This window comes from Canis aureus, chromosome 13, assembly GCF_053574225.1.
Source record: "Canis aureus isolate CA01 chromosome 13, VMU_Caureus_v.1.0, whole genome shotgun sequence".
NCBI classification, from domain to species: domain Eukaryota; kingdom Metazoa; phylum Chordata; class Mammalia; order Carnivora; family Canidae; genus Canis; species Canis aureus.
This window is the reverse complement of record NC_135623.1, coordinates 54,948,748-54,974,173: the sequence shown is the minus strand read 5'-3', so window position 1 is coordinate 54,974,173 and position 25,426 is coordinate 54,948,748. Positions and strand designations below refer to the sequence as shown.

At 35.4% G+C, this 25,426-nt stretch overlaps 2 protein-coding genes across 12 annotated transcripts in view; one reads left to right on the top strand and one right to left on the bottom strand.

Moving 5' to 3' along the window:
* Positions 1-25,426, bottom strand: part of DCLK2 (doublecortin like kinase 2) — a 245,858-nt gene that overhangs the window by 39,640 nt on the left and 180,792 nt on the right. The gene's annotated exons all lie outside the window — the stretch shown is intronic.
* The window catches only part of LRBA (LPS responsive beige-like anchor protein), a 721,151-nt gene that overhangs the window by 669,186 nt on the left and 26,539 nt on the right, over positions 1-25,426 (top strand). For 8 of the 11 annotated variants that reach the window (XM_077846317.1, XM_077846318.1, XM_077846322.1 and 5 more), the window contains 5 exons: positions 2,779-2,868; positions 7,115-7,307; positions 12,093-12,155; positions 17,229-17,384; positions 24,030-24,197. In XM_077846317.1, coding sequence (XP_077702443.1) covers positions 2,779-2,868; positions 7,115-7,307; positions 12,093-12,155; positions 17,229-17,384; positions 24,030-24,197 — 670 coding nt within the window. The remainder of the gene's footprint in view (positions 1-2,778; positions 2,869-7,114; positions 7,308-12,092; positions 12,156-17,228; positions 17,385-24,029; positions 24,198-25,426) is intronic. The other 3 variants (XM_077846323.1, XM_077846326.1, XM_077846321.1) reach the window with 1 other exon arrangement.

Genomic DNA, 25,426 nt, shown 5'->3' with positions numbered 1-25,426 from the left:
GCTATGCTTCAGGTTCTCTAATTTTATTTTTGATACTTTTTCTTCTTCAAGATTGTCCTGATGTTGATCATAAATTGATTTAGTCCCATCAAAAAACATTTTAGAAGTCCTGACATGATCCTAGTCTTTATTCCATGCTTTCTCTTGGCTCCTTTTCTTGTATCTAAAGTCTAGGAGCAACATTACCTCCTGCTACATAAAGCCAAACTTGCCTATCCATGCTACGCTACTAATTGTGTCTGAACATACTTTGTGATGATGATGATGATGATGATGATGATGATGATAGAGATACCTTATTAATTCATTCATTGTATTGCAGGCTCATGCTTTTTTGTGCTTCGTCTTATCCTAGGTCTTGGCATAGTACTTAACAGATAAGAAAGAAGAATAGTTTAAGATTAAGAGCTCTAAAATCATGCGGCATAGGTACAAATTTTGAGCCTGCAATTTAATTACTATGTGACCTTGGGCAAGATATTTAAGTTCTTTGTGCATTATTTTTTATAGATGGATATAATAAAGGGCTCACATCATATAGTCTATTATTTTAAAAGATTTATTTATTTATTTATTTATTTATTTATTTATTTATTTATTTAAGAGAGAGAGAGTGCAAGTGTGCAAGCAGAGGGAGAGCTAGAGAGGCAGACTCCCCACTGAGCATGGATTCCCCACATAGGGCTAGATCTCACAACCCTGAGATTACAAACTGAGCCAAAATTAAGAGTTGGATGCTTAACTGACTGAGCCACCCAGGCACTTGCACTCATATCATATAAAGATTAGCTGACATAAGATAGTAAAGCACTTCAAAAGTTCTTGGTAAGTAGTTAAGTACTAAATAAATATTTGTTGTTATTATCAGCCCTTAATATTTGTTGACTGAATATTGAGTGTCTAATCTATATTAAGCACTTTGCTATATTTTTTACATAAATATCATTTAATTTTTAATATAGCATAATGAGGTGATACTACTGTTATCTACATTTTTACAGGAGAGAACATTGAAACTTAGAGAGGTTACTAAATAACTTACTAGATCACAGAGTTTACAAGTGTATGCATTCAGGATTTGAACATGGTCTGTTACTTCAAAACCCATGCTGCTTCCATCATACCACTCAGCTTTCAGGGTGGTGCTTTTCGATCTTTTCTGCCCAAGTCATAGAGCACTTCTTGAACTTACTGGCCTGACTACATCAAATTGATGTTTAACCTACTAGGTACGTTTGCCCTGCTTCCTGTATTAAGAGTACATTCAAGGTCAGAAACATTAAGACCTGGGGATCCCCGGGTGGCTCAGCAGTTTAGCGCCTGCCTTTGGCCCAGGGCGCGATCCTGGAGTCCCAGGATCAAGTCCCAGGTCGGGCTCCCGGCATGGAGCCTGCTTCTCCCTCTGCCTGTGTCTCTGCCTCTCTCTATGTCTATTATAAATAAATAAATAAATAAATAAATAAATAAATAAATAAATAAATAAACAAACAGACAAACTTAAAAAAAAAAAGAGTAAGACCCAATACTGCTATATACATAGTTAACGATTACTGAATGCATCAGTGAGTGAATCACTATCATTGTTTCTTACAAGTTACATTTTTATAAAGGATTACTAGTGGTATCCTCACTCGACAAATAAAAAACAGAAATTAGTACTAGAAAATGATTATATTTCCTTGTTTATGATATATTAATTGCCTATAGTCCTACAGAGCGTATAAAAATTAAGGATCTGTTTCCTAGGAATTAAAAAAGTGACATAATGAACATATATCCTCTTATGAATTTGAGAGGTTTTCCTCCTTCATTTCACCTGGAACTTCAGAATACTGACTGTTGTGGGGGTTGAAATAGTCTTTCTATAACTTTGCTCCCTTCTCTCTCCTCACACATATTATATGATTTATTCATTCACCCAATTTAGGGATCTAACAGTAAAGATAGATCAGGTCCTTGCTCTCATAGATCTTGTATTTTAGTGGAAGAGAAAGACATAAATAAGTAAACAAGTAAAATAATTACAGATAGTGATAGCATCTGGCATTTAGAGATTTCTCATGATGAAGGAGTGATTGGTGATTGGGAAGTGAGCATCTGTGCTAGGTGTACAGGAAGGTCCATAGTAAGCAAGTACCTTGCAAAGGGTGCACACACACATCTTTCAAAAAGGGCATGCACATGTTTCTTATGTTTAGTTAGTCCCTGGTTTAACTGTCTTATGCTTGGATGCAACATATGGCTTTTACTTTGTTGTTTAGCCACCTAAGTTCAAAGAGACTGTCAACAATAATGCTCTTCCTGTGGCAAAAATAATAGCATCAAGCCATTTTCACAGGTGCTATGTTCCTTTTTTCCTTCTTTCTACTTCCCAGGATGAAATGGGGCCTAGAATCAAAGCAGCAATAGGTTTTCTCTATACCTGTAAAAGATTAGCTTTAGTCATCAGGGATGATGCAAGCAGGAGAAAAAAATGCAAGAAAACAGAGATGGAGCCAAAAAGGACAATTTCTGATTGTAATAGCTGGTTTCTGTTTCATATCACTGAGCAAGATGAGAGGGTTTTTCAGGGTTTTATAGGAACAGCTTACACAGTACTAAAGGATGACCTCACCCTCAATGCCCTTGCCAGGTGCTTAGACCCACTGTGAAAACATAAAGTTGATTTTCAGCATGAAACAAGCCAGAAGTAGGAATGACATTTTCAGGTGACAGTTGTGGTTCTACTGCCTATAATTAGCACCTCTTAACCCTCAAACTTGCCCATGCATTTTTCAGGCTGTTGAAGCTCAAATTCGAAGTTTTGGACAGACACCTTCTCAACTACTCATAGAGCCCCATCCTCCCAGAGGTTCTGCTATGCAAGTGGTAAGTGCCGCTTATACTCTTTTAACTTCTTGCGTCTCTCTCAGACCATGCTCAACATTCATAACCATGTTTTGTTGTACTTGAGATTCTCTGCCACATCTGAACCTGTTCTTTTTATGCAATGTTTGTCAGCCTGCTAACAACCAGTAAATATTATTGCATGCTGTTCTGGAGTCTTTAGAAAGGTAAACATTGTTCTGGTGCTCTAGGCTCTCATCAGTTCATGTTTTGTGTTGCAGAATTAAAAGGTTTATAATTGTCACATATCCCCACTGCAGGATAATGACTCCAGATATAAGATGAATGAGTTTTCTCTTTTCTTTAGATATTTTTATTTATTTATTCATGAGAGACACAGGCAGAGGGAGAATCAGAATCCCTGAGGGGAGCCCAATGTGGGACTTGAACTCGGGACTCCAGGATCACACCCTGGGCCGAAGGCAGGTGCTAAATCGCTGAGCCATGTAGGCGTCCCGATAGATGAATTTTCTGATTTGATCCTACGAATTTCTAGATTAGTTTTGCTATTGTGTTTGTTCTTTACATCCCAGTATATTTTTCGGTTTGGGAATTTTAAAACTAAAATGTAGGACATTGTTACTGAGAGTAAGGGACTGCAGAGAGAAGAAAAGGTGGTTTGGTATACCACACCACCCAAAGCTTAATACAGTGATTTATATTTCTCATGATTTTGAGGGTTAAATGGTCATTTCTTCTGCTTGTCTCGCCTTGAAGTGCTGCGGGTAGGCTGAGTTAGACCTCTTTCCATGTAGTTTTTCATCATCAAGGAAGTTAGCTCAGGCCACTTTCAGAATAGGAACAATGTTCCAAGAGAACACTTCTTGAAGCTTGAGCTCTTGAACTCACACAGCATCATTTATACCACATTTTATTGGCCAAAACAAGTCAGAGGCCAGCCCAGGGTCAGGAGTTGGAGATGTAGAATTTTGACCAATACTAGAAACGAGACAGCAGCAAAGAGAGCAAGAGATGTGGCCCTTTCACCTCTGACTCTGTTCCTTTTTTTCTTTCTCTTTCTATCTCACCATCATCTTTGTGTCTTCCTTTTCACCCTCTTTGTTATTTTCTTTTTCCTTCCAAACCTTTTTCTCCCTTCTTTCTCTAGTTATATGACTTGGCCGTCACAATAAAGTATGCTCATTTTAAAAATTATTTGCATCACATTTTCCCCTAAGTGTTTTTAAACAGGTGAGATCAGATTTAAGTGAACATAAAGGGTAACTAGTGAGCAGATTACACAAAAAGCAAACATTTAACAAGAACAGTGGAAGATAATGCCATAAAAAATAGCAAGAATGATTTATGTTTGTGGTTTAGAAATCATTTTAGTAATAGCTTATCAGTGAGACTCAGGCTATTATGATGTTGGCTAATGGAAACGCCTCCGCTGCTCCACTGACTTTCTGCCTGGGTCATTGCACAGACTTGGTCTCTGGGTCAGAGGGGAGCCTCTCCTGCCAAGCCTCTCTCCTTGGCAAAAGAGTTCATTGAGGCAGATCAGCTTTCTAGGATAGGAAGGCCACGCTTATATGAGGATGGAGTACAGTCTTTCCCATTATCTTTATCCTCTGAATTGAATCCCTGAACTCCTTTCCAGACGTGTGCAAATTGTGTTTTCACATTACACATATGTGGGTGGGAAAGAAAGGCGTGTTGGAAGGAAACCAGAGTTGTCAGCAAGGATACACTTAATCTGTGACAACTGAATGAAACTGGGCTAGCAGTTTCCTCCTTCTACCTCAGATGTGGCTCCCTGAGGCACCAAGAATTAGATGAAGGTTTGTTTCTCTGATCCCTGTTTTACCAGTCGTCGTCCTCATATGCCACTGTTGCCATCGTCATAGACTAGCCCAGTACACTGCATTGTGCTGCTTATTTCTGGTGCTTCTTATTCCATACTTAATAGCCCAGGATGTGATGCAACTCCCAAGAGTTTCCACTGCTTGCCTGCCTCGGGAGCACTAGTCAAAGATGGAGTATGTAGAAACAGACTGGAGGGACAGCTTGTTATAAAAATGCAGTGGATGGTTCCAGATATGATGTCTGTGGCTTTCTCTGGAAGTGGCCTGTCCTTGCCATGTGGCCTAGAGTTGGCCCACTAGAGTCACTATGTAAACAAGACATTCTTCCTACACATTAGAGATGTTTCTGTGTTTTTTTTAAGGACATAAACATTGGAATTATTCAATTTCAGCCTAATCGTATTTACAGTATGAGCTGTTAAGCTCAAAAATAAGTATCAACTTCCTTTCAGTGAGACTTTATGATGTATGTTATACTCTTTCTCAGAGTTTATAAATTGACTTTAGTAAATATTTTTTTTTAACTATAAGTGAAGAATAAGGTTTGGTACTCTGAAATGATATTCATTTCCTTTTCCCAGGACTTCTTCAAAACTAGCTTGTAGGGTATTGTGTTTGTTGTTGCTCACTATTTCTCATTTTTGCCCAGTTCCACAGAGTTCCTTAAAAATTGTATAAAAGGTTCTTTGTATAACAAATTTACTAATTGATATAGAGGTTTTGAAAATCAAAGGCCCAAATGTTTATTGTTTTTACTACCATTCAGATGAGTCCCCCCCATCAACCATCAGTGCACCGTACCCCACCACACACACATACACACGAATATAACAGAAATTAAAGCCACCTCGTGCTGCGTTAAGTGCATGAGCCATAATATACACCAGGTGTAGTAATTAGCAGGCACACGAAGGCTGCCTATTTGTCTGGTTTTGCTGCTGTTGCTGTATCCCCCTGTGTTTTCACACCATCAGATAGTTGGATTTAATTGAGGCCACATCAGATGAGGCATTACTGACACCTTTAATTGAATGAGCATCCAGGGAGGATTAACTCATAATATTGATTGGCTTTTAGCCACTTGCTCAGAAGGGTGTCTGGGTAGCTTATTAGTTGCCTTTATTTACACCTTTATGCAAAGAGTGCAAATAGGAATTCTTAGTGCAATATGTTTTTCTAAGTACTCTTAATAACTTTTTTAAAAGGACTGATAATAAAAATGCAAATGTATTTAATTTTTTATTAGCAGTTCTGAATAAATACGTGTTAAATATATGTGCCTAACACATTTACATATACCTGGTGTTTTGAAATATGGCAGTAGGAAAGCAGCCAGAAGCACTTCATCAAAGTGTTTCAATTGTGAATGATACTAATCAGCTATTAGAAAATAGACATGTAGAAGAGGATTGCTGGAAATGCACAGTGCAATTACTGGGTGATAGCATACTACCCCGACATATAAATAAAGCCAGTAAATCACAGCAGTGTTATATATGTCTTGGATTATGACATATGAGTTGTAGGAATGTTCTAAATCTTTAGTAGTCTTCAAGATTTATTTTGTTGCTAGTTATTAGAACAGACAGTGTTTTTTTGTTTAACATTTTCAATTACTTGCTGCTTTTCAAAGGCAAAATCAAAAGTCTTGCGCTTTAGTTTTTTTAATCAAAAGAGCAGAGGGACATCTAGGTATTTCCCTTTATCCTTAGCTATAGCAGAAATTGTTAAGAGCAAGCACCATTTGCATTATAATAGGGCAGTGTTTATGACTTGGTACACTATATAAATATATTGTTTTTACAAGTACATTTAATTATGCATTGCTTTGAAACACCTTTATAATTAAGTTTGTATATTACGTTTGTAAGTTATTTCTCTACTGTAATAATACATGCTGTGTAACTATTGTTTATAAATGTTTGTTTTAATTATCTCTTTATTTAGTTGTCAAAATCTTCGTGCTAACTCAACACAACTTTTGATGATCTTTGAAGTTACCTTGCCTTGCTTTTGTACCTATTGCCTATCCTCATTCTTTTTTTTGTACTTGACACATAATAGCAACTGAAATGGTTTAATGCAATCCCCAATACTTTGCCTATTTAGAATCTAAATCAAATCATTTCTGTAGTCCTTCATGAGAGTAGGGTGGGAAAGGGAGCTAATAAAATCTATGGATTTTTTTAAGTGTTTCTGTTAATGTTATTTTACTTCAATCACTAAAACGTTCAACTAATGACGTACATTAAAAACAAGCCAATCCTAATTGCCATTTCTATAACCTTTCTGCTCACCACACTCTCAGTTGCAACTTGTGTTAACATGGTCTTTCCTCTTCTTTTCCTGCACCCTCTCTCTTTCTTGTCTTTCTTTGTCTTTTCCTTCTTGTATATTTGGGTCTTGTCATGCCCACTCAACAGTATCTCCTCCTGCAGAGTCCATTGATGTTCACAGACCAAGCCCAGCAGGATGTTATCATGGTCCTAAAGTTTCCCTCCAACTCCCCTGTCACTCATGTGGCAGCTAACACCCAGCCTGGTTTGGCGACTCCTGCTGTGATCACAGTCACTGCTAACAGGCTCTTTGCAGTGAACAAGTGGCACAACCTTCCTGGTAAGTAAAGAAATATTATAATACATAGTAACTGCTGAACACCATAGAAAGCACTGTAACTTTAATAGCCACTTAAATATAGCTCAACATTTAAGGTTTTCAATTTTCAAGCATTCGTCTGAATCAAAATATTTAATAGTTTGAAAGGCTTAAAGAAGTCCCTTCTGAGGCATATAATACAAATATTAAAACATAAACTCTGGCATCTGGTGGTTTGTCTTTATTCCTTGTAGACAAATATTATTCCTCTATCTTAATATAATGATATTCTATATTGTGTCCATAAGTAGTATATATTTATTTATTAGATCTTTTTTCCACTTATTCATATACTCAGCATTTTTGATTGTCTACTTATATGCCTTTTTGTACAGGACATCATAGTATTTGTCATGGATGATAGAAAAAAGAACAATTAAATTACATACCCAAAATTCTACGAACCCATAAGTACATTTCTATTTTTCCATTAAGTGTTGAATAGTTAGAGTAACTAACAGCAAGCTACTGAAATAACCATTAGAATCATAAGCCAAAGTTTGAGGAGACTTGAGAGTTCATCCATCTAATCCGGCAGTTTACCACAGTTTAATCCGGCAGTTTAAAATCCCACAGTTTACCACAAAGATACTGAGTCCCCTTGTTCAATATCACATATGGCCAGTCAGTGGCAGAGCCAGGTTTGAACCCAAGTTTTCTGACTCAAATTTTATGATCACCGCTATGATTTATTGCCCCTCATTAGAACAGGAATGTTGGGATCTGGATCTAGCATTGTTCTTTTTTGGCCACTAGTTAGAAATCCTATTTGTAAGAAGGAAAATCTTTTAAAGTCCTGAAGATTATAGGCTTTTTTCCAAGCCATTGTTTTAGGTAGGACATTTTAAAAGATAGATTTTGATAGTCTGTTAGCTTGTCATTAAATCTGTAAAATGTACATAAAGTGCTGCTCATTATAATACCCGAACTGGTTGCAAAAAACAAAAATATAAATTCTTGAACAGGGCCTCATGCCAATTAAATGCAAAAACTCTTAGAATGGAACAGAATTGAATTGACATTCAAGCAAAACTTGGTACGCTGACTTTGCTCAATAACGTACCCATCATGAAGAATCTGTGATTGGTATCAGAATTTACTAACTATGGCTGTTTTCCTGGCTGTTAGAAAGGAAATGAATGCCAGTATTTGATTAGAGAATAGATTTCAAAAAAAGTGGAGAAGGTAGAAATTGAGGCAGGTATATCTTGTCTCTATTATTAGGTCCTTCTATTCCTTTTTCTTCAAGTGAACTTATAGTGATAAGTGTGTATGCAGATGACATATTTTGGGACTAAAGGTTATCATGTAACAAATGTGATTTTTGGATTCTCTAATACCACTGGTTAGAGGAAAAACACGCTGGTGGTATATTCTATCAAATACACTAAAGGATTTACCTAGTATGCATTTACTCTTAGAGCTGGGCAAAAGCACCAGTGTGTGTGGTGGCATCAGGGCCAGCACCAGTGATGCCTGTCCCGGTGGCTGCTAGTGGCAGCTGTGAGAACTTCTCAGTTTAAACAGAGTGACAGGCTATGTGAGGGAAAACAAACCTTTTCACCTGCTGGAAAGTCCTGGCTACTCTGCCACTGTCTTTAGTTTAGCCGAGCTAAGGGCAAACTCAGCAGGCCCTGAGCTGGCTCAACCCAAGGGCTACAAGATCTCCAGCTGATACTCAAGTTTTAGGTAGGCTCCAGAAGTACTGCTGACGAGTTCTGGGCCTCCCATCTTGAGCAAACCTATTTCTCTGACTGGAAAGCCTGCTTCCCTTAGTACTTGGTTGTCAAGTATTCTTTTCCTTACTTCTAGGTTCTCTATAGATAGTAAAGTGGTTTGGGGGCAGCGTCCCTCTGCTGGAGTGCCACTTACCCTACACCCAGCCCTTCCCAGCCCAAGCTCACCATTCTGTAAGCTACACGCTTGGAGGACTGCATATGTTTTGCCAATTCTTTGCCTGTTATTCTCCCCAGTGAGCCTTCTTTGGGTCTGTACTCCTGAGGATAAAACCTCCACCCAAAATGCCTAAGATTTGTCATTGCTGATCTGTCAGGGGGAAAGGCAAGCAGCTTGAGTGATAGAATACAGACAGGCTCTTGAAGCGACCCACTCGAAATACCCAGAGGCCCTAGCTAATCAATGGGCTGCTTACAATGAGGCATAGTTCCCAAAGAAGGGAAGATTCCCTCTCTGCCTCCCTCCTTGAAAAGCAGCCCCCACCCACTACCTCCTCCTGGCAGACTGGTTCTCCTCTGCCAACCGCTCCTCTGCAGTGTATTCAATAAACTTCTCCTTTGTTCTGCCTCAGGTGGGGGCCCCAGACGATGGAGAGACACCCATTTTGGATGCCACATATACCTTGTGTCACCCCATTTAGACACCATATGTACCTTGCGTTTTCGTCTCACCCTCTGGCTTTACAGTATGATGCAGCACTTCCTCACCAGATAAATACCTATGGGAATACCCAGTAGTTACCCTTCTACAATGTGATCTTCAATTCTGAGCTTATACCTACACCTGAAAATATTAAGCATCCATTTTATTAAACCTGTGTTTAATTTCAAGTATGTTTATATAAATCTGATCTTTCATCCTATCTTGTTCTACTTTTTCCTTGCCTTGATATGCCTCAATTTAAAACAAATGTCAGGAACAAAAATGTCAGAAATCCCTAACAGCTTTTCTTCAACGAATATTAAATTCGTGTTATACTACTTTTTTTTAAAATTTAGATTCTAGTTCATTCTAAGAATCTATGATTTCCATAGTTTGTTCATTAGACAGCTAGCTCCTGTCATTTCTTTCAGCAAGGTCTGAGTCCTGATTTTTTTTTAAATCATCTTTATTTTTCCTTCTCCCTCAAAGGACCTTACAGGACCTGCGAACAAAATAAAAGAATAGCAGCTAATGTTTATAGAACATTTTCTAGGTTCTAGATACTGTTTTAATCACTTTACATGTATTAGCTCTCTGATCCCCTCAATAATGCTAGGATGTAGGTTCTGTCTTTAGGTTGAACCATATGAAATAGCTTCTTTATAGGTCAAAATGTCAGGTATTATTAATTTCATATTGTTCAGTCTAACCCATTTTACAAATCAGAAAACTGAACCGCAGAGGCTACATAACTTGCCCAAGGTCATAGGGGAGTCAGTGGGAGCACCGGAATTTGAGGCATGACCACAGATAGTTACCCTCCTCAATTTCACTGACAGTGTATCTTCCATGTTTCTATGATCTCAGATTCTCGGAGAAGTAGAGAAAGTCTGTCAAGGTATTAATAGTGATCAGCACTGGTATTACTGGAAGTTAATGGCACTGGTGGGTAAAATCAGAGGCTATGGTGCATTTTCCCTGAATATTCCCAATATGTGTCCTGTGATTTCTTTGCTGGCAGAGCCAGTGATCAGCAGACAATGCCTTCAATAAAAAAGACTGAGTTATACAGCTTCTTTTCTCCTGCCACTTTAATTTCTTATACATACTCAACTGTAATTTTTAGTGCTAATATTGTACTTGCACCACTATTTTATTAATGATCTTTAAAACCACCTTGAAAAGTTGGTATTTGCTAACAGGGGACATGATGACATAATAAATTTTAAAATAATCTAATGAAACTCATTGGAACATACCCCATTTTTCTTTTCAGCCCTTCAAGGACAGTCAGAAAGATTTCCTAAAATAATGACGTCATTCAGCAGAGTTCTAATACCAACTAAGCAGTAGTTTAAATGTTGATAAGTCTATAAAAGGCAGATACTGACCAAAGTGAATGGCTGAGTCATTCCGGGGAAATAATTTGGAAAAGGGCCCAGAATTTAACTATCAGAGTTACAAAGCTGAGAAGATCATCTATTCCAAAGCCTTCATTTTCAGGTTTCTGCTTGCCCAAGTCTGCATAAGTAGCCAGCAGAGGCTCCTGCTCCCTAGCACACTTCCTCTTACCTAAGTCCTTCTACCTTTCATAGGGAAACAACCCACAAAATCTCTTTTCAATTACAAAATAACTATGCAGGAATCTTTAGAACCATTTTGAGAATTGAACAAACTATTCTTAGTATGGATTGATTTTTGTTATTCATTTGCTTCTCAGAATATTTTTAAATTGAAACCATGGAAATATTAAATATTAATAAAACTTTTCTTAAAAACCTCAATCCAATCTTGAAGAAAATATTTCAGCCAAATGCATTTAACTAAAACATTTATCTGCGGATAGCTTTCTTTATTTTTATTCAAACTTTCAATTGATTGGTTTTAAGTGATGGATGAAACATTAAATGTTCCCTGACTTAGAGCTTTCCCTTTCTCCATCATAAATTGACGTTTTTGTGGATCCTTTGTGCTGTAGCATTCAAAACTGCCTTTTTAAGAAGTAACAAAAAAACAGTATTTGCTACAGTCAGCAGATGGTTGTCACATTTTGTTTTCAGCGCGCTTTACCACTTAATTTTGTTTTGTTGCAGCATCAGAGGTTGCCAGTCAAGCATCTGCTATAGCTTATGGCCTAGGACTGGAGCCACTGCTGATGGCACATGTTCAGAACAGCACTAATCTAAAATAAATGTTTCATAAGCTAGCCATAAAAGCACCTGGATTTTTTTTTCTTCAAATTTCACCAAAGTATATGAGAGATTTGGAGGTTGGAAACAATTCTACGTAAGACTTGACTTTAGCATTGTTATATAGTTTAGTATATGAAAAATAATGCTTTTTTTTTAAATCTTTTGTGAATTCCAGCTCATCAAGGTGCAGTACAAGACCAGCCATACCAGCTGCCAGTGGAAATCGATCCTCTCATAGGTCTGTCACTTCTTTCTCTCTTTGCGATTCATTAAGCTCTGTATGGTGGCCCTGAAGTGTAGATTACAGTTGTTTTTCACTTGCTGGTTGCTGGGAATGGAATTTTCCTGATAAACCATTTGCATGCAAATTGGAATGCAATGAGCTGTGGCTATGCTGGTATTTCATCAACTCCCCCTCGTTGGTTTGCCTAATTTGAACAGGCCTAGGACGCGTGTCACTGAAAATTAATATGGATGCTGTAATAATGTGTGATTGAGAATGCGCATGAAGTACTGTCAGGATAATATTGGATCTTTTCATCACTCAGACTTGTTGATGAGCAGGAGCGAGGCACGTTATGATGAATTGGTGCACCGGTAATGTGATGGAGCTCCTTTGCTAGGGAAATTTTCATAATAACAGTGGGGTTCTTAGCAGCACTGTGTTGTGAAAAATAAAACTGCAGTGCCAGGGTTTCATCATTAAAGGAGATCAATCCTTTCTTCCTGGACCCTCTGTTCAGTCTGAGGGGATTAATGTGCAATTGCAGAGCAGTTTCGAAGTTGAAATATATTGCCCAGCCAATGGCAGTGTTAAGATATTTGTATTCATTTTCCTATGGTCCTACAGCCCAATAAATTGCCATTGGAGGTTAAATTTGTTCAAGGGGGAAAAAAGGAAAAGGGAGGAGACCAGGAAGAGCCTTTGGGATGAAATGAGCATCTGTAGCAGATGACTTCAAATATTTAATTCCTTCTGTGCTTTTTGAGTCAGTTAGTTGAAATCTCTAGTTTAGCATTTTTCATTCTTGTGGGTGGGGATTTCAAATACAGCTTCACCAAGAATGTTACTGATATTAACATATTAACATTTCTTGTTATAAAAGATGTTATTCAGCAACTTTTAGAAGAAAAACGTAATTGCCTAGTTGTACGGGTATGCTGCCAATGTGCAGCATTGTAATTTTGTGTAGCTGGTAATTTTGTTAAATTTCCCTGCACTTAAAATTTTTAAATTTTTAAATAAAGCAAATGAATAAGCTGATTTATTATTTTAAAATCCAAGGTGTTCCCTAAGTGTAGGTCACCTTTTTTGTCTTTAAAACCATTGTTTCAGTAGCACTGAATGTTTCAGTAGCTACCATTTGCAAATGAACTATCAAGATGAACTGAAATAACTTTAAGCTCAAAACTGATTCACTTATCAGTCCCCCACATTTAAGCAGAAATCTAAGAAGGAATTACCCATAGCAAGGATAAATACTACTATGATTCCTAAATCATCTTTTGCTTTCAGTACATATGATTTGCCATATATTAAAAAAATAAAATGTTCACTTGGATAAAGTTTTAAAAGTCAGGAAAATAAAGTCCATTTGATAAGTCATTTCAAAGCATTACTTATGAAGTATAAATCACTGTTTGCCTTAAAACTTGACAATGAATATCCTATAGTCAAGTCTAATTAAATGATTTCAACAACTGTCACCCTTTAGACCAGGCGTGGGTAAACATTTTGGTAAAGAGCCAGATCGTAAATATTTTAGGCTTTGTAGACCATAACGTCTCAGACACAACTACTTAATTCTGTTATAGCACAAAACCAGCCATAAACAATATATAAACAAATGAGTATTTCCGTATTCCAATAAAACTTTATATACAAAACCAGGCACAGGCCGTAGTTTTCTTCCCTACTCTACATAATTGGTCACCAGACTATTTGCTCTTGTATCTCCTAAAATATTGTTTAAAATCATGTACATTCTCTTGTATTTTTAATGTAGCCTCTGAAAGTTTTTATCACAAGTTTATATAGTTGCAAAGGTTATTGTTTCTTGCATAGCATATGAAATTCTAAATATATACAATGGATTTTAAATATCAAAGCGAATTGATAGTCACCATTTTCTGTTTTTAAAAAAATGCATAAAAAAAGCTTTTAACAGTTGACAACTTTATATTCCTTTTCCATCTTAAATTTATATTTTTATCATATTTCTACACAATTTTAACTTCTCAAAATTGATTACCTTATTATACTTTTCAGCAGTAAAAATATATGAAAAATTAAACATAGGTATATAAATTCAAATGTTAAAATTTCCTATGATCATAAGACTCAGTTTTTCTAAAAACTAATCTGCACTGAGTTATCATTACAAATACTATTAATACACACTTATTAAAATCATAAATTTTAATAAATATTATTAAACATAAAAACAAATCACTTATTGGAAATACACCTTTAATGAAATGGATAAGGCTTCCTCCTCCTCCTCCTCCCCCTTTGCTCAAGTATTTATGAATGAATGTTATTTGCTGCTGAATGAGACAAGATTTGTCAATGATTCTATCCTTTTCTTTTTTCAGTAGGTGGAATCTGTAAGGAAAGTTACATAAGAAAATAGATGTGAAAGGAAAGAATTTTGTTTTAACAACATCACTCAAATCTTTTAACTCTTTCTGAGTTATGTGACAATTTATATAGTAATCTATTATTAAGAATTATTTTCATGGTCTATCATTAAATGATCATTTTAGCAATCTATCATTGAAATTTATTTTTAATGATCTATCAATTGACATCATGATTAGATCCTCCTTCCACTTTATTGAAAGCAGTGAATTGGAAACCACCTGCCCTGCAGAATGATTTGATACCTTGGCATTCTCAGCCTCACATCAGTATTTTGAGTTGTCCCTTTCTTTGCATCTCAAGAGATTTTTATACCCTGAGATAAAGTACTATAGTAAGATTCTAGATAGGAAAGAAATATGCCTTTATTTTATTTAGTGGAGGAAGAGCATGCAAAAAGGGATATAAGAAAGGAAAACTCATAGGAGAGTTCTCAGGCACATCTATTTCAGAGAAGAGAGCATAAAAGTTGAGGAACTAGAAATTGATTCCCTTAAAACCATCTGTGCCTGTTTATCCCTTGGGAAATCTTATATCACCCTCCTGCCACGGGTATGCATGCCCCAGTTTGAAGACTGCTTATCTAGACAAATATACCTAATTTTCATTAAATAAAAATACCTTCAGTACTGAATCTCAGGAGACATTGAGATAAAGGAAAGGCAGTTGTGAGATAGGTTATATAGATTGGATGGATGGATGGATGGATGGATGGATGGATGGATGGATTGGGGTGGGGGGGTGCAATATTAAATTACAGGTAAGCACTTACTTAGAAAATCATTCATCTGAATGCTGAAAGGGCATCAGCCTTTACCCATGGTGGGTACATTGTGGTCACTCAATTCAAACTTATGCATGTACCCAGAACTGTGAAGTGAGATCCTCTTAAGAGACCATGCGCTCCAAAAAACAAAAACAAAGAAAAAGCCAAAGACCAGTGAAAGTTTGTATCATAAAAGCTAAAGTCCTATAAATGGTAACAAAAATAAACACTTTTACAGTTTTCACTTGGAATGAAGTATTGTAGTAACCAGTACAGAAAGTACTACATACCTTGTCTTTCTTTAAATTGCTAGATTTCTTGGAATAAAAGATCTAAGTTGTACCACACAGCTTCACTGCGGTAGACACTAATGTCTCTCTCTGATGCACTATGATACCCATAAAAGCTTTTTTTCATTTGCCAGCAACTTCTCTTTGTGTGGGAAGGAGGTAGCAGAGGAGTGATCCCCAAATAGAATTCTACCCTTTTTACTACTGCTATCACTTTCTAGTTCATTAATCCTCCAAAAGTATATGAAGCCTATTATCAAATAGTTATCTAATAATCTTACATGGTTAAGTCGTGTAGACAGAGGCTAGCAGAAGCTTGCACTGTATCTACGCATACATTTGCTATGTCATGTTTGCCATAAGGAAAGAAAAGTTTATTTCTGTCTCCAGTAGTTCCAGTACAGCACTGGGAAGTATTTTGAACACTTTTTTTTCTTCTGCATTACTTTCTGAGCCTTCTCTTAGATTGGCCATACTTAGTTGTTATGTACAATGAATATTTTTCTATTTTTTATTTTTATCAAGAATGCATTTTATAAAGGTTGAGATTTTTCTTTCCCCAAAAAAACCTGAAGACAATAATACAATGAATGTAATGATCAGATGCAGAAATTTACTTCATTCGTTTTGATTTCTGGTACAATCAAGTTCCTCTGTTATTATAAGAACCACTATTTGTATCAAAGTTGGTGGTGAAATAACTCAGGCCACTAGAAACAAAGCTTTCTCTTTGGTTGGCCTCATGGTTCCAAAAAAGGCATCTCAGTGAAAATTCCTTTTCTGATAATGACATACTTGATAGTGTATTTCTAAAGGATTATTACTCTTCCTATGTGCTTGATGTCTCTCTGTGTCTGACCTTGTGCCTTGTGACAAACCCCGTATCAGGTGCTCTGTAGCACTTTGAAAACACACTGCCAGACTGTCTTGTTTTATTGCTTACATAAGGAGTAAGAAAGTGGCAGTGTGCTGTGCTTTGACTTTTTCAATTACAAGTATCTTTAATAAATAGTCATTCTATCCTTTCCTTACATGCAAGTGCAGCTGTAAACAGGGAAAATGGGAGTTCACATCTAGTCAAATTAAAGACCTGTTAAAGCCAAAGTACTCCAAGATGCTACGATGTTTCAAATATATAACATTTAAATTCTAATATCTTTTTCTTGTGACAAAAAGTTAAAGGTAATAGATTGTCACAACATGAATCCATTCTCATGACAATGGATGTAATGAGATTGTCAGAAACACAAAGCTAACTGTGGTGCAATCGGGAGACTGTAATCTAGTTTGGTCCTGCCCAAGAGCTGGAAAGCGTGTTCTGAGAATTGTATACTATTTTGAAATTGTAGTATGTTATTATTTTTCCCTCTAGGCAGAATTTCTTACTGAGATGTTGAATTTAGCTACCCCACATTCTTCCAACAACTGGGTATCTTTTCCTGTTTGGTTTTTCACATATTATTATGTTTAAAATTTAAAATTAAAGATCAAATATTCTTATCCTGGAACGTGTTGCCTCTCCTCCCTCATTCCCCACCCTCAGTGTTACAAACTATAGGATTTTTGTATGTGTGGGGTTTAGTAGTATTTTTGTTTCTTCCTCTGTTCTCACAGCCAGCAATACAGGAATGCACAGGAGGCAAATCACTGACCTTTTAGACCAAAGTATTCAAGTCCATTCCCAGTGCTTTGTCATCACTTCAGACAACCGCTATATTCTCATCTGTGGCTTCTGGGATAAGAGTTTTCGAGTCTACTCTACAGATACAGGTAACATATTTTCTTCATCAATGAACTAAAGTTAACTAAAAGTCGTACCGAGAGGCTTAGAATGCTCTTTCATCTTCCTTCTAGAAATTACAGAGTTGTAAAATGCATAATATGTGGAAGAGACACTTTTCCCCTTTTAAGTAAAAATCTATTCCATAGTCTACTATTAAGTTAACTTCAGCATGTTTTTAAGAGGCAGTTTTTTATAGTAGGTTTGTCTCCCATGACTCATGCTTACAGAATGAATGATTCATTTGAAATCATATCCAGGTATGTAAATACCATATGCACATGTATATGCACAATCATATAGCAGATGCACATACATATAGATGTATTTTCTCACTTTTTTCCCTTAATAGACATTCTCATTAAATGTATTTCTTAGTAGCAGATACCTTGCCTCCTCCCAACTCTACATAGAATCTTGCTGAAAGCTACACCATCATGAAGGAAAGTAGCTGACTACTGATTTTATGTGTGACAGGAGCTCTTGTTAGAATATAAAAGTTTAAGTCCATTTATTCATTTGCATGTATCTCCCTAAGGGACAAACCAAGCTCAACTCACTATTATTATAGAAGAAGCAATCTAGTAAAATGTTTATAAATTTTTGTATATAGGACATTGAGAAAAATTGAAAAATTTAATGAAGTCTCCAAAGTATTTTAGAAACTAGGCAGCTCAGGTGGTTCAGTGGTTTAGCGCTGCCTTCAGCCCCAGGGCCTGATCCCGGAGTCCCAGGATCCAGTCCCACATTGGGCTCCCTGCATGGAGCCTGCTTCTCCCGCTGCCTATGTCTCTGCCTCTCTCTCTCTCTCTCTGTCTCGTGAATAAATTTTTAAAAAAATCTTAAAAAATAATGTATTTTAGAAACTGTTAGAGGAGGAAGTCAACTTATAGTGCATGTGTAGTTGCATGAAAGAATCAAAATTAGATATTAATATATCAGAACTTAGTAATACTGTTGAAAGTAGATACTTCAACTAAACCAAGGATCTACAAATATCTTGCTTAAATGTGACAGGAATAGGAAATTCTTTTTAATCAAAATATCTAGTTAATTAAATGTTTTATAGTAAATCATTTTTCAGTCTTATTTAATAATATTTATAGAATGTAAGTCCATGTTTCTGCCTTAGTAAGTATAATATATTGAAAAATTAATTGTTGTTTATTCAAGGACATTGTCCTTACACATTTTGATGATAGTACTGTATAGCCATGAGAAAATAGGGAAAAAAGGTTGGATATGTACTGTTCATATAATAAACCCTAGAAGTTGTTTTTGCCATGATCTTGTGTTTTGGTTTTTTTTTTGTTTGTTTGTTTTATGGAACTGATGATCTAGTTTTCTTATAATTTGCATCCTACTTTCTGTAGGTCCAGAAAGAAAATATCATTATTCAAGTCTTTCTCATTTATTAGGTGCTTACCACTTGTTAAGGTCTATGAGGTTGATTACTAAAGACTAAAACTCCTAGAATTCTTAAAAAATGCCATGGAGATTGATGTGTTTCTAAAATTATTTATTATTATAATGAATTTTCTCTGACTTAATAATAAAATTTTAATTGTAACCTCTTCTTTCATTATCATGGTAATGATAACCTTAGAATTATTTGACAAAATTATGCTCCCTTTTTAAACAAACATTCAGATTAAAATTGTTATATTCCTTTACAAAATTTTCTTAAACATGCATTTAGATTGCTTATTGTTTTTTACACATTTAAAACCTTATTTTATTATTTACATACAAAAAAAATTAATTTGGGGGGTTAAAGTTCTTTAAGTTTGGTCAGTTTATAGAATTATAGAACCACCACAATGAAAATGCAGAGCAGTTCCATCACACCAAAAATTCTCTGCACTGCCCCATTACAGTCAGCTTTTACCCCCACCTGAGCCTTACACAACTGAACTATTCTTTTTTTTTTTTTAACTATTCTTCATCTCTGTAATTTTGCATCTTCTACAATGATATGTAAGTGGAAGCGTATGTAATGTCAGTCTTCAGCTTTGGCAGTTGAGGATTTTTGAGCTTGCTGACATTCCATGTCATTTTTAAAAAGCACTGAATATTAATATTTGTAGAGCTGACCTCACTGTTATCTAATACTAACAATTAAAATTACTGTTACATTCATACAGAGTTCTTTCATATACACGATATTGTTTCAGCCTTGTAGCAGTCCTGTTAGATAGAACAGGTATATTTAGCCCCATTTTTCAGATGATAAAAGTGAGGTTTAGAAAGGTTAGTGCCTTGCTGAAATTTGTATAGTAGATAATAGTGATTTTAAACTGGGTATTCGAGCCAGCTCTTCTGACTTCAAATGTAACATTCTGTGATTCTACTATATTGTCTTATTGGTGTACCTATCAATATTGGTTTTGAAAAATAATTTACAACACTGAGTTCCTGGTATGTCTTCCATGTTACATTAGACTTGATAAACTAGATGACATTCCTTCCCCTCTTTCCAAAAACCTTCCACTTTACTGTTTTTTAAAATATACGAGTGTGTGTATGTAAAACATTTTTATAAGTAGTAGCCTTATTTTAAACTTCAGTAGGACTTATTTAGCTTATACATTAAAAATATTTACACTTGCCAAAAAAAGTTATGAAGAAATCCTGAAATGATAGTCCTAGTATCTTAATATCTTATATACAAACTCTGATGCTAGTTTTATTTAAAATAATTTCAATTAGGGTAAATATGTGTTTGTGTTTTTTGACAATAGGGATATTAAATATTTTCTCCTTTAAGTTTGCCAGAGAAGCAAGGGGGAAATTGTGTGATCAATAATATATAATAGCAAAGCTATCACAAGTGTTGAATTCAATTATATTTTAGCACATAAGCCAAAAAAAAATCCTTCTCTTATTAGATTCAGGGTGGGGTGGGGGGCGGGGAGAGAAACATGGTTGTAACGGAAAATTCTTTAAACATAAATCATGTTTTCGGGACACAACTAGAACAGCAGAGGCAACAATAAAACCTTCCCTCGGCGGTGGGAATTATTTTCAGGCCACATTTTAGATTCAGTGGTGTAGAGTCCTGAGCTTGAATTTTTTTTATTTGTAGCACAGCTGTCAAATAAAACATTAACTAGAAAATTTGTTCTGTCAAAAAGGGGATATTCTAGTGCTTGTGGTAATATTTGATATTAGTGTGTGGAGAGGTGGACTGGTATTAAAGGAAACAAAAAATAAAGGTTGAGGAACACTTATGAGATTATCAGAAAATAATTTACCAAAAGGAGCAGCAGGTATTTATATGCTGTGATTTATTTAGGAGGAGTGAACCTCAACCTCATAGCAATAACAAATATTGCGGAGGAAGGCTGCCAGAACAGGAAAAAGTAAACTTAAAAAAATAATGTTTTCCAGAGTTGAGTCCACAGTATAAATTGTAGAAAATAAAGTTAATTTGTATTAAAATATGAAACGCTTTAGATATAAATATGTAAATGTCACTCCCTTATTTCAATCTTCCTGATGCCCAACCTAAATTCATTCTACATTATTCTCATTGATTCTATCTTGTTTTCTTTCTTTTATACTACTTATCACTGTTCATAATTACATATGTTTGTGTCTGTTTAATGTCTGTCTGCCCCAGTAGACACTAAATACTCTGAGGGCAGGGATCATGTCTATTTACATGTCTCTTGAACAGCAATGCACATGTCAAAGGGCCTAGTGCCTGACACTTAGTAGGTGTGCAGTAATGTTGAATAGAAAATAACTGTGATAACTTTGAGGGCAAAAATTAAAGCACTAGGAAATTGTAATGGAAAAAGAAACCACAGTAACTGAGTATACATTTTCCCAACACTGATATTATAGATACAGAGGGATGACTTAACCGAGAATTAACAAGTACAAATCTTGGAACATGCTGCCACTCTAGTTAATTCATCCCACTTTTATAGTTAAATCTTTCCACTTTGTCCTCACATGAGTTGGAAATAGGGTAAGTCACCAAGCAAATAGCTGTTCTTCTGCAAACCTTCTGGAAGCACATGGGTTTCCTGCATACCAGGTGCCTCCTGTACCTACTTAAAATTGTACTCACTCCCCTTCTTACTCCTACAACCCACTGAGGTGATAGGTATCAAATCTTAAATAAGCCTAACCTCAATAACCTATTTAAATCATGCCTGGAGTTTACAGGCTCTCTGCACTTAGGTATAGGCTGAGACAGAAATAACTATACACATTCTGTTATCAAAAACATAATCAACATGATATATGGTGTCTTCAGTTATTTTCAGTAGTTAAAACTCACTGATTTAACCTTCAGTTTTCTAATCAGTAATAAGAGTGCATTCAGCTTCCTAACTTTGTCCTACCCCTTGTAAGGCCTGCCTTTACTCTAACCCCACCCATTTTGCCACTAAACCTCTCCACTTTGTTCTTCAGTTAAATTGGAAATGATGTGGAAATGATTACATCTTTTCCTATTTAATTTGTGCTTTCTTGGGGCACCTGGGTGGCTCAGTGGTTGAGCATCTGCCTTTGGCTCAGGTTGTGATCCCGGGGTCTTGGGATCAAGTCCCACATCAGATTTCCAGCAAGGAGCCTGCTTCTTCCTCTGCCTGTGTCTCTCATGAATAGATAAATAAAATCTTTTAAAAAAATAATTTGCACTTTTTCTTTTCCATTGTTTTCATTCTAAGAAGCTTTGAATTCTTATGATAGTATCAATTCTAAAAATTAGCTAATTTTTTTAATGAAATGTTTTGATGTCAAATTAAAAGGTTGAAATTCAGAAATACACATTTTTAACTTTTAGCAGTTAGAACACCTGTCTTACTAAAGTCCTTATTCACAGGAGAAAAAAATGCACTTTATTAGTTGTGCAATTTGAGACTGAAATTAATGTGAATTTAAAGTTACTAGTAGTAGGGGCAGCCCTGGTGGCTTAGTGGTTTGACACTACCTTTGGCCTGGGTTATGATCCTGGAGACCGATATCGAGTCCCGTGTCGGGCTCCCTTCATGGAGCCTGCTTCTCCCTCTGCCTGTGTCTCTGTATCTCTCATGAATAAATAAATAAAATCTTAAAAAAAAAAAAAAGTTACTAGTAGTAGGTTCTCTGCAAGTGGAAACAGTATATTTGACCTTTTATCTGAATTAAATATATTTCTGCATTTTATTTTTTAATTTGCAGCTTTTGTAATAAGCTTCAGACTTCCTAAAATCAAGAATTAAAAAAAAACTAACGGAAGTATTTTTTTAATTATATTTATGATTATCTTAAGAGTTAAATACACTTAGATGCTAATACTTAGGTGAGACCTTAAACTTTGTTTTAATTTTTTCAGAGATTTTATTTATTCATGAGAGACACAGAGAGAGAGGCAGAGACATAGGAAAGGGAGGAGAAGCAGGCTCCATGCAGGGAGCCCAATGTGGGACTGGATCCTGGGACTCCGGTATCATGCCCTGAGCCAAAGGCAGACGCTCAACCGCTGAGCCACCCAGGCGTCTCATGAGACCTTAAACTTTTGACTAGATTATGATGTTTTCCAAATTAAACACAAACTTTTTAGGCATATTAATCTTTTTTCAGTTTAGTGGTTTTCTTGAATATTTTAATTCTATTTATATGACCCCACTGGAACACTTCTTCAAAAATAAAAAGAAACTCGTGCTATTAGAGGTAGACATTCTGTGACATTCATCTGTAATTCTGTAGACATTTCAAAGGAAAATATTAGCTAGAAACCATAGGGATGTAGTGGAAGGGCTGCTTTAGCTATTTCATTCTTTAGACAAGTTTGTATGAATCATAAACACCATATCTGATTTTTAAACAAAGATTCTCAAAGTGGGGGCTTTACTTTTTTTTTCCGGCACTGTTATGTGAACAATTCATCTGTGTCCGAAGCCCTCCCGAGATGTATAGTAAGTGTACTGGATTCTTCCCTTTGGCGGTCATTAATGTTAGATAAACTGCCATTATCTTACTCCATCATCACCCCCCAAATATTTTTTATCATTAAGAGAATCAAGACAAAGAAAGAATGACCCAGCTCTAATTGTAATCTCAATATATTAGTCCTTTTACCAAAACTTAGTTCATGTAAATCTGATTTGAAAAGAACAGAAACTCTCCAAAGTGACTTTTATCATCCTTGTATAGATCACGTTAAAAAAAGAGAAATACATTATATCTTTATTAATTCAGAGACAAGTTTGTAATAGTAAAGACTGAATTATAAAGCAAGGCTCTTAAGTTTTATTTTGCTTTGAATCATACAGAGTAACTTACGAAATTGCTGAAATTATTCCAAATAAGAGTTCTGCTGGGCCTGCTTTAATCAGTAAACATGATTCATTTGGAATTCATAGTAGCCATGTATAATGATATGGTATCATGGTCCTAAGTTTGTTGAAATAGTTTCAACATTATATTTTTCAAAAATGTTATTATCACTGTTCAATTGACTTTTTGTCATTGTTAATATTCGATGAAAACTTTTAGGTTAGACCAGATCAAATTTGATTGTAAAATCTGAATCATCAGAATTGAGTTAATATGACTTTATTATTTTATAAGTTAAATGGTCAGTGGAATTTCTTTAATTATTTTATAGCAGTTTTAAATAAAATTGTTTTGTATTTCAGGAAAATTAATTCAAGTGGTATTTGGCCATTGGGATGTGGTCACTTGCCTCACTCGTTCTGAGTCCTATATTGGGGGAAATTGCTACATTCTCTCAGGATCACGTGATGCAACCCTTTTGCTCTGGTACTGGAATGGAAAAAGCAGTGGCATTGGAGATAACCCAGGCAGTAAGTACAACTTATTTTATAAGTAAACTGTTACAAGTGATATATAATAACATTTTGTAGTGAAGTTATGTTTTCTTATCATGGTAAAAGTGAAATTGAATCATTAAGTCGTTTTAATTTCCTAGTTATAATTTAAGAAAGGTCTAGATAGCCTCTCAATTATTAACATTTTGTGAGCACTGATAATTCAAGTCCAAGTATAAAATCTCATTTTTCATGGTACAGGTTATTCTTATGACCTGAAAATGCTAGTTCCTCATTGGAAATGGCTGTCACCAAATAAAAGAGAGGTGTTTCATTCACGAACATGATATAACATAAAAGAGCAATCACATATTATCTTGTTTTTTGAATACATATTGTAAGAGAGCAAAAAAACAATTATAATTTCGTGGAAACAAACCAGTCTTTATAAAAAATATGCTTTCATTTACATATTAAAAGATAAAACAGGTCATAAAAGGCCAATATGGAATATTCAAATTGGCTCTTGGTTTTTCAGATGGGAAATGAAAATGTTCACCAACAGCCTTAAACATCTTTATGAAACTATGCTGAAGGCAGTAAAACAAAAAATGTGTAACCATTTAAAATTGTAATTCACAGAAGGCAAAAAAGGAAGCAGCTACCATTAAAACCAATCGCACACAGCTGCAGAAAAGAAATGGCTTTAGAAAAACACATTAAGAAGTAGGAAAAAACAATTAAAGGGACCACCTGAAAAATGAGAATTTAATTAAAATGATTATGACAACACTGAAGAGTTCCTGCAAGAATAGCTTTTTAGCTTTTTACTTCATAAGGTAGAGGTTTTTAACTGCTCTTAAATATTTACAGTTTCTTAATTTAAAGCAAGTTGCACTGTATTTGGTTAAGGAAGCACCGTTTGTCCCTGATTGCTTTACCTGAATACCGTAGCACTCTGTCATTTAGCTCCAAATTATGAAACGGTCGACATATGCTTCAGTCCATCACATTTTGGATTGACTTCTTAAAGCTGTGCTAATAAGCTTAAAAAACTATTTAATAAGCTTAATAAACTATTTAATAAGCTTATTTTAATAAGCTTAAAAAACTGTTTAAAAAATAGTCAAAAACCAGTGTAGAAGTTGTTTATGGGAAATATTTTATAAAATATTTTCTAAAAGCTGTTTATGCTTTTTTGTTTTGTGTGATAGGTAAGCACAATTTTTATTAAATCCTCTAAGGTATATTTCTTATGTCACTCC